Source organism: Lolium rigidum, chromosome 3, assembly GCF_022539505.1.
Source record: "Lolium rigidum isolate FL_2022 chromosome 3, APGP_CSIRO_Lrig_0.1, whole genome shotgun sequence".
NCBI classification, from domain to species: Eukaryota; Viridiplantae; Streptophyta; class Magnoliopsida; order Poales; family Poaceae; genus Lolium; species Lolium rigidum.
The window spans coordinates 271,370,862-271,381,358 of NC_061510.1; the positions used below are offsets into that span (position 1 = coordinate 271,370,862).

The 10,497-nt window shown below is 46.8% G+C and overlaps 1 protein-coding gene across 1 annotated transcript; it reads left to right on the plus strand.

The window, feature by feature from the left end:
• Positions 1 to 6,482: 6,482 nt before the first annotated feature.
• On the plus strand, positions 6,483 to 7,301 carry LOC124699490 (dof zinc finger protein DOF3.1-like). The gene has a single exon (XM_047231787.1). It carries the CDS (start codon positions 6,483 to 6,485, stop codon positions 7,299 to 7,301), a length of 819 nt encoding a protein of 272 aa, XP_047087743.1.
• The last annotated feature ends 3,196 nt before the right edge of the window (positions 7,302 to 10,497 follow it).

The following is a 10,497-nucleotide window of genomic DNA, read 5'->3' on the forward strand; positions in this document are numbered from 1 at the left end:
CAAGATCTCCATGACACTGCGCCACCTCCAAAGGTAAATACATACCCACTTGTGGCGTACGGATCAGCTACATCCGAGATCCAATTCGAATCACTATATCCTTCAAGCACGGACTGGGTGCCCTGAATAGTGAATCCCATAACTCATTGTACCACATAGGTAGCGCATGACCCTATCAAGTGCATGCCAATGATCGGTACCCGGGTTTGACATGAACCTACTCAACTTGCTAACAGCAAAAGAGATGTCGGGTCTAGTCGCGCTCGCTAAGTACATGAGTGAGCCAACGATCTGAGAATATCTCAATTGATCTATGGCAATCCTCCGGTTCTTGCGTAGTGTCACACTGGGATCATAAGGTGTTGAAGAAGGCTTGCTATCAATATAGCCGAACCGGCTCAAGATCTTCTCAACATAATGGGATTGCGTTAGAGTAATCCCACTCTCGTTCTTAATCAGCTTGATGTTCAGAATCACATCAGCTTCTCCCAGATCTTTCATATCAAAGCACTTTGACAAGAAGGACTTGACCTCGTGTATTATTTTCATGTTTGTACCAAAGATCAGAATATCATCCACATACAAACATAGTATAACACCTTCGCCCCCACCATGGCGATAGTAAACACACTTGTCGGCCTCATTGACAACAAAGCCTACGAAGTCAAAGTTCGTCAAACTTCTCATGCCATTGCTTAGGTGCTTGTTTCAGGCCATATAAAGATTTCAGCAACTTGCACACCTTTCTTTCTTCACCTTTTACTACGAACCCATCAGGTTGATCCATATAGATTTCCTCTTCCAACTCTCCATTAAGAAAAGCTGTCTTTAGGTCCATTTGATGAACGATAAGACCATAGGAGGCAGCCATGGACAGTAGTACTCGGATGGTGGTAAGTCTAGCGACAGGTGAATAGGTGTCGAAGTAATCTTCGCCTTCTCTCTGTGTGTAGCCTTTAGCTACAAGCCGCGCCTTGTACTTCTCAATAGTACCATCAGGTCTTAGCTTCTTCTTGAACACCCATTTGCAGCCCACGGGCTTGCATCCATGGGGTCGTTCGATAGCTCCCAAGTTCCATTAGAAAGAATCGAGTCCATCTCATTATGGACAGCTTCTTTCCGATCATCTGCATCTGGAGATGCATATGCCTCTGCAATGGACGTGGGAGTATCATCCACAAGGTACACAATGAAATCATCACCAAAGGATTTTTCAATCCTTCGTCTCTTGCTCCGTTTAGAAGCTCCATTGTCATCCTTCTCAGTAACATTCTCATGTGATTGTTCAAAATACTCATTAGATGTACTAGACTCAGGAATTATCTCAGTAGAAATTCTAGCAATGCTATGCATATCTTTCATAGGAAACATATTCTCAAAAAATGTTGCATCACGAGATTCCATAATAGTATCAACATGCATATCAGGTACCTCGGATTGAACTACTAAAAATCTATATCCTACACTCCGCGGAGCATAACCTAGAAAGATACAATCCACTCGTCTTTGGTCCGAGTTTGCGCTTCTTAGTGATTGGAATATTGACTTTCGCCAAACATCCCCATGTGCGCAGATACGAAAGTGATGGTTTTCTTCCAGTCCACTCCTCGTAAGGGGTTTTATCTTTATTCTTGTTAGGAACTCTATTCGGGACATGACATGAAGTCAATAAAGCCTCCCCCACCATGCCTTTGATAAACCAGCGGTGGCTAACATGGAATTCACCAAGTCGGTCGGCGTGCGGTTTTTCCTCTCGGCAACCCCGTTTGATTGGGGCGAATAGGGAGGCGTCCTCTCATGAATAATGCCATGTTCCTCACAGAATTCATCAAAGATTTTAGGAAAATATTCACCACCGCGATCCAACCTAAGACGCTTGATCTTTCTCTCTAGTTGATTTTCAACTTCGGCCTTATAAATTTTAAAGTAGTCTAAAGCTTCATCTTTAGTTCGCAACAAATAAACATAGCAAAATCTAGTCGCATCATCGATCAATGTCATGAAATATCTCTTTCCACCTTTTGTCAACACACCATTCATCTCGCATAGATCAGAATGTATGAGTTCTAGAGGTGCCAAGTTTCTCTCCTCGGCTGCCTTGTGAGGCTTCCGAGGTTGCTTTGATTGCACACAACTATGGCACTTAGAACCTTTGGCAATGGTAAAATTCGGAATTAAACTTAAACTGGATAGCCGAGACATTAAACCAAAATTAATGTGACATAAACGAGAATGCCAAACACTGGTATCATCACTAACATTGCCACAAATATGGTTCACAGACTTATTACTGAAATCGGAAAGCGAAAAGCGGAACAAGCCTCCGCACTCATAGCCTTTACCAATAAATTGTCCAAACTTGGAAACAACTACTTTATTCGACTCTAAAACAACCTTAAACCCATCTCTCGCATAGAAGGGAGCCGCTAACGAGATTCTTGTTCATAGTAGGGACATGCTGCACGTTCCTCAGCTGCACGATCTTCCCCGAAGTGAACTTCAGATCTACCGTGCCAACACCACGAACAGAAGCATGTGACCCATTCCCCATCAAGACAGAAGAATCCCGGGCGACTTGGTAAGAAGTGAACATGGATATGTCAGCACACACATGAACATTAGCACCTGTATCAATCCACCAACATGAAGATTGAAATACCGAAAGAACAGTAAAGAGATTACCGTACCCATCAGCATTTCTAGCGGTCACCGTGTTGACTTGCCTCGCCTTTTTCTTGCGGTCCGCCCTCTCCGAACAGTCCTTAGAAAAGTGGCCGGTCTCTCCACACGTAAAGCAGCTCGGATCTGCTTTGTTTATCATCTTCTTCTTCTTGAAGGTTGTAGTCTTCATAGGCTTATTGAAGGAGGGCTTGTTATTCCCTTTGTTCTTGCTGTAGGGTTTCTTACGCACCATGTTGGCGCTAGACCGACCCTCTCCTTTCTCGGTATTATCCTTAGCCCGAGCTTTCTTCTCAACATCAAGAGATGCTATCAGATTTTCAACTGATATCTCCCTGTCTCTTGTGTTTGAGAGTTGTGGCAAAGTTCCTCCATGAAGGGGGCAACTTAGCGATGATGCATCCAGCCACAAACTTGTCGGGTAAGGCACACTTAAGGAGTTCAAGCTCTTTCGCAATGCACTCGTATCTCATGAGCTTGTTCGACTACGAACGGTTGTTAACCATCCCGATGTCATGGAAGCTCTCCATGATGTACGAGTTCATCGCTTGCATCGGTTGCACCGAACTTAGCATTCGGTGCATCCCAGAGCTCTTTACCATCCGTTAAGTGCATGTACACATCACACGAGACGATCAGCAAGAATACTTAGAACGCATCCGACGAAGAGAGTATTGTTTTCCTTGAACTTGTTCGATCTTGGTCGAGATATAGTTCCTTCGGGTAAACCATCGGTAACTTCGAACACTTTCGGATGAGTAAGCCGGAGCATGGCCTTATACTGCCACCTCTTAAAGTGCACACCGGTAAACTTATCCGGCCTCAGTGCATCGGAAAAACCAGCCATTGTTAACTCAGGAAATTGCCTACAATTAGGTTTTTGGATTGTTGGATAATTAGGCACAATTTCCATGATTAATTCCAGAATATAAAACATGATGGCAGCAACTACTAACATGTGAAACTCAAACATACTAGATGCATTAATCAACATGAGTAGCGACAGCGCAAACGGTAAAGCATCCATCGCTAAACAGATCGAAATATGTCGCACGTACCGATCTGGTGGTGGTAGCGGTGGAGGTGTAGCAGACGATGTCGCAGCAGTAACGTTGTTGATGACAACGTTGTTGACGACGGGTCGAAGTAGATGGCGTTGAAGACGACGGTAGGCAGCACCGCCCGACTTGGACGGAAGGCGACCCGTGATGAAGAGCTTGAGCAATCGCGCAGAGCGCTTCCCAAAAACCTAATTCGCCCTCTCCCGTACAGGATCGCAAGGACGAGCGGTTCCGGAGACCTGCTCTCCCGTTCGTCGATGCACGTCGGCTCGCGGGATGGAGTAGGCTATGATGGCGGCTCAAGCAGAGAGAGGTGGAAACCCTAACTCGTGTATTGGATGTGTTTCTGCGGTAGCCGGGCGGGGAGATTATATAGGCTCGGGAAACCCTAGGCAACGTGGGCCACGCCCACGTCGCACGAACGTTTCGAGTCGGTTACAGATAGCCCACGATCCGGGAGCGACCCGAACCGACTAACTGTGTCGAGTCGAGTCGAGACGAGCGAGCGAGGAGGAGGAGGAGCGCGCGTGTAGCACTCCTATTCTCACTCACTTACTAGTGGTGGAACAACCCACCTTATAAGGTGGTCTAACTTCCTCCCAACTTTCCATGTGGGACTAAACTTCCCACCTCTTGCCACTCCCTAGTGAGCTGCCACCAACTTGGGCTCAAACTCACATGGCTGCCACTATGTGGGCTTTGAGATTTATAGGAAAAACTGAAATCTAATTTGGGCCACTAAAAGTGGGCCCAATATTTCAACAATATTTACCGCATTCCACACATCAAACTGTCTCTAAAACGGTTCGTTTCCGGTGGCTCAAGAATAGGCCAATGGCTCATGTCCGTTTTGAGGTGGGTGTGCACCAAAGAGTAACCCGCAAAAAAGCACGAAATAAAAAATTCCAAATAAAATTACATGTAGGATCATAAAAGGCCACATTACACTCGTTGGGAGGCCCGGTGCCGCAGGATATCTCGACGGTGAGTCGGGCTGCTCGTGGGGATGGCCGACACATGCACACGCTCGAAAGAAACGGCGGCGGCCGTTGTCGGAGGAGAAGGACCCTGCCTTCTGGTCGTTGCGGCCAGGGTGGAACCACCGGTGGCCCTTCGCCATTACGACGAGGCCAAGGTTTTGCCTTTGGGTTTGTGGAAGGTTCGAGAATGTGGACTCTGGCAGATGTGGATGTAGCCTCGGGAGAACGACGAGTCCCAATTAAGAACGAACAATAGAAGTGTGACCACGTGGAGCCGACCGGTTTCTCTCCCTCCGTTGCTTATGTGCGGATCTAGGAAGCGCGCTGCATGCAACCACCGCAAAGCCAGCCCAAACTTGGGCTGTAAATGGGCTCCAAATGACTTGGTTCGTTTGTTGTTTGTTGTTGGACCTTGCCATTAGACTTCACAGACAGCGTCAGACACAATCCGTCCATTTGATGGCCTCCGTTAGACATACCCTCAGTTCATGTACAAGGATCTTATCTTAGCAATGTTACCTAGCATAATTGTTAAGTTAGATGAGTGAGAAATAAAAAATGTCATCTCTTAGCTAAGAGACGCTCTTAGTATGAGTAAGATACGATAAAACATTTTCGCCGTATTGTACAAGATGTTTGATCTTACTCACATGTTTTTGTATAATTTATCAACTCAATATCTTTAGATGCATAAAATAAATATTGTACTTTTATGTTTTGTCTTACGTGAAAGAATTTTAAATTTGATCAACTTACTGAAAATGTAGCCACATTTATTACACCAAATTAGTGCCACTTCATCCTATTTAGAATGTAGTTTTAAAAATGTACCGATAGAATGTCGTATACTCTCTCCGTACATTAAAAAAATGTCGAAGATTTATCTAAATTCGAATGTATTGTATACTAAAATATCTAGATACATCTAAATTTAAATAAACTTGTGACATTCTTTTATAGACAGAGGTATATTGCTAATCTTTTCTATAAGTTTGGTCAAATCTAGAAGAGCACTTATTTAAAGATGAAGAGAGTATTCTACGTACATGCCCTTAAAAAAGATAAATTTTGATGATGTAACACGACTACGTACAACACATTTTTTTGTCTTTTTTGTACATACCACATAAAATATTATTTTCCCACAGAAATTTGTGTACGAACATAGAATATCATGATGTACACAAAAAAAATTATATCAATTTTTTGATATTTTTAAATTAATTTTTAATTACTTTGTATAATAGGAGCATTTGCTCCTATGAGCCAAAACGCCACCTCCAAGGGAGTATTCTACATGCCCTTACCTAGGTACTAGCAGTAAGCTCGTAACAGTGATTTGGTAAAGAAAATGTATCACAGATAAAATATTCAAGCAAAGAATGTGGGGTTTTAAATCTGTCTGGTGTGAGACACACACGTCAGCATTCAGGTAGTAGCAAGCAGGGATTCCTTGTGTCCTGCAAAGATCGAAAGCAACTCTACATGGTCAGGCGCTGCACCCCTACGTACTCATCTCCTCAGCCTTCTGTCACCTATCGTACCATCACCTACAACGCCTATCAAACACAGCCCACAGCCCACACAGAGCGCCATCTCTTTCTAATAAGCTCGGTCGCTCAGTCTGCTTCGCGCGCGCGGTGTCTATATACACGCCCGCACTTCAATCCCAAACACAGCAAAACTCACTCGTATCCAAGTTAGCTCAATTGCCATTGCCATAGGAGCATCCATACATACTTGCAGGCCAGGCCAGATCGCCATGGAAGCTCCCCTGCACCAGCTCCCACCCATGCAACACGCCATGCTCGCCCATCCTCCCAGCTGCAAGCACGACGCCGCGGCGACCATGGCGGCCACGGACATGGCGTGCCTCCAACAGCACCAGCAGCAGCAGCAGCAGCAGCAGATGATGCCGCCGGCGGTGCCGAGCCCGAACACGCCGTCGGGAGCGCGCGAGCAGTGCCCGCGGTGCGCGTCCCACGACACTAAGTTCTGCTACTACAACAACTACAACACGTCGCAGCCGCGCCACTTCTGCCGCGCCTGCCGCCGCTACTGGACGCTCGGGGGCTCCCTCCGTAACGTCCCCATCGGAGGCTCCACCCGGAAGCGCCTGCGCCCGGCGCCGCAGCAGGCGTTCCGCCGCCCGGCCGTCCACTTCGGCGCGCCTCCTCCGCCGCCGATGCCGGCGCCACAGCCGCAGCCGCAGCAGCCCCACTCTCACCAGTCCCAGCAGCAGCAAGGTGGCCTTCTCGGCTCGCTCTTCGCGCTCGGCGGGGCGCCGCTCCTCGAGGGCCGCGTCGGGTTCGACCTCGGTCTAGGCCTGCCAGGGCTGGGCCAGGTGGAGTTCGGACTGCACTCCCTCGGCCTCAGGGGCGGCGGCCATGCGGCAGCTGGGACGTCGTCGGCACCGCTGCTCTGGCCAGCCGGGCTCCTGGAGAACGGCAGCATGGACGCGTGGAAAATGTCCGGCGGCGGGGCGGGTGCCATGTCCATGTGGGCGCCGGAGTTATCTTCCGCGCCGACGGCGGCACAGGTCGGCGGCATGATGTTTCACGGCGGGGCCCAGATAATGTGACATCTGTGAGAGTATGTGAAGTCAGTAGTTGTATACGTTCGTACGTCGTGCCAGTGGCGTGTCTCGTGTGTCTGCATTATGTGTGATCCTGTGTTAATCTGGGCAACTGCATGGCTCCTGCGGTGTCTTGTCTATGTGCGCAGTACAAGAGAAGGCTGGTCTGCGGTTTTGGTTCCAAGATAACAAGATTAGAATAGTCTTCTGTTAAGGTCATCTCCGTCTAGAGGCTCTAGTACGTGCTGCTGCGCGGTTTAGGTTACATGCATGTTCATGATATCATGGTATAATTTACATCATCTATAAATTGAGTTGATTTCCTTCGTGCTATCAAGCGCATGGCTCGTGTTGTGTCTTGTCTACATTCCTGATTTCTGTGAATAAACCTAAAGAGTTGCATCAAAATCAACGAAAATACTTTTTTTTATTGAAACGGGCAAAAAAAAGTTTTTGCTTTATACTGATACTAGGACAATGCCCACGCGTTGCTGCGGAAGAGCAAAATATGTTAATTTGAAAATAGAAAAACAAAGAAAATTCTCTATCAATGTGACAGAATAAACTAAATTATAACAGTTCTGCCTAAATTAGAGACTTTATAAGACGATCGCAGAAAAAGGAGGAATGCATAGCAAAAGATATAAGACAGACCCGCGAGGATGAGAATTACCTTAGCTGAAACTCCAATCCTAAAAATAAATAGTCCTTCGTCCCTAAAAATATGGCGTTGACTTCAAACGAGCACAGATCAACAATACCACTGAACCCTGGGTATCACAATATTAGCAATTCAGCATTACCTTTGCATAAATGAACCAACGAAAATCCCTCACGTGCATGGACCAGCAAAGGTCAGCACGCCACGACGGCATGACCATCACTAGTGGAAAACGGGGCAATAGGCCCGGTCCGTTTGGGCCTTTAGACCCGGTTCCTGAACCGGGACCAACAAGGCGGGACTAAAGGGGGTACCCTTTAGTCCCGGTTCAAAAATAAACCGGGCCTAAAGGCCTCGACACGTGGTGCGGCCAGGGAGCTCGCGGTGGAAGGCCTTTGGTCCCGGTTCGTGGTACGAACCGGGCCTAGGTTCCTCTGCCGCGGCGAGAGAATTGCTATTTCTCCGCCGCGGCACAGGTTTAGGCTGTACCAGCGTTTCTCGCCGCGGCGAGAGAACGAGCGTTTCTGCCACGGCAGAGTTTCAGCAATGCATATATATCATTCAAGAAACCACAAAAAATCGTCATGAATATATATAGACATCGTCAACGGTACACGACATCGTCAACAGTACACGTAATGCATGCATATTTACAATACAACATGTCCTCGACGGATTTCGTCCCCCGTCACGATCCGCCGATAGTGCTCTCCACCTGGGGTAAGGACCTCGGTAATAAAGAATCCCGCGATTTCCTCTTGAATTGCTTTTATTTGATCCGCTGTTATGAGAGTGTCCCGCGGGCGTGTCATCTATATTTAAAAAAGGAGATCAATATATGAATGGAACTCAATACAATAGATGGTACTAATTAAGATTAATTGTGAAAATTTGTTATCGTACACGAGTGTGGTGTATTTGGGGGTCCCCACCCTTGGGACAGGACATGTCACGCATGAAGGTGCGAGACGTAGTATCCACATAAGTTATTCCCTTGTTCCTGCCTCATACACTTTACGAAAAAATAGTTCGATCAAACTAATAATCAAGCATCGTATTGAAAGTAAATATCATATATAAAGTTTCACGGACATAGCTATATATATAGTACTACTTACAGGGTAATCTCTAAATGTAAGCTCCGGTTTCCATTCACCCGGAACAGTATTGATGAACCGTTTCCAAGCCCTGCCCGGCAAAAAATAATGAGTAAATGAGTAATTGATTAGTTGATGATATCTTCGAATTAGAGCGAGATGAAGATGCCAATACGAAATTGATTGAAACTACCTACGGAGGATGGCAGCCATGTCCGCCCATTCCGCATATTCTTTACGTTTCGAGTCCATGACGTTTACGACTCCAAGTTGAAGATCAATGATTAGGAGAATAAAGTGGAAACCGCACAAGCATAGCTCAATGATTACGAGAATAAAGTGGAAGGTGCACAAGCATAATGTATGTTATATATAACACTCACTTGAAGTTGTAGGGGAAGAATATATCCTCTTTGTCCGCTTGCTTCTCTAAAAACATTACGATGTTGTCCTCTGTGTCCTTGGGGTACCGTCGAACCGTAACTTCATGAGCTGTGTTTGGGTCTATGAACCCCAGCGGTAGGAGCTTGCCTCTTTTGTATTCCAGCTTCTTCATTCTGCATAATTAAATGTATAGCGTACACAAAGGATAATTGTTAGTGCAAATGAATGAGCTACAAACTTAATTACACAAATAAATCACTTACGAGCGGTAGCAGCCGATAACAGCTTTGTCGAGGGCGTCTTGATTGAATAAGCGAAACAGTTCTTCTATCTCAAGGTTTATCTCGTCTTCCCCCGGAAGTAATGCTCATCTCTAAGATACACCGTGAGGTAGCTTTCACTTCTTCGACGAGGCTTTCGGGTACCATTCATGCAACCTTCGCATCGAGTCCCTAGACGCGCGAGCTCGCCCGGTTTGACGAGATCTTTTCCGTATCTATACGTGTTTACCACTTGAGCCGTTGGATAGTAATCTTCGTACTCAACTGATGCTCCCTGAGCTCTAGCCGCCCGTTCGATCATCGATGCCGTCTCTGGATCATGATATGGCTCCACGATGAAGTGGGGTGCGGCCTGAATGTCCTGCTGTCCAAGCTGGGCGACTTTTTTTGCTTCTTTGCTCGCTCTAGAGGACTGTCCAAGAGAGCGGTCATAATCAGCTCTCAGCTCAGGTCTCTTCATTCTCGTCTCGGCAAAGTGCTTCACTTGTCCGCGGTCGAATAAACACCTTCTTCGGTGCAAGAAACGCCTTTTGCTCTTCGGTCTTGCTCATGTGGTAACAACTCTGGAGTCCGTGCCCTCATTGGAGTTGATGATCTCTTCGAAGGCTGTAGGAGGTGCCGCGGACAGCTTCCTCTTTTGCTTAAGTGGAGGCGGCGGAGTCTCTCGATGAGGAGGAGGAGGAGGCGGCGGAGTATTTTCACGCGGAAGCGGGCGGGTCATGGATAGGGGAATCATCATCGCGCACGGGGAGAATCATCACGCGGAGGAGACTCGGGTG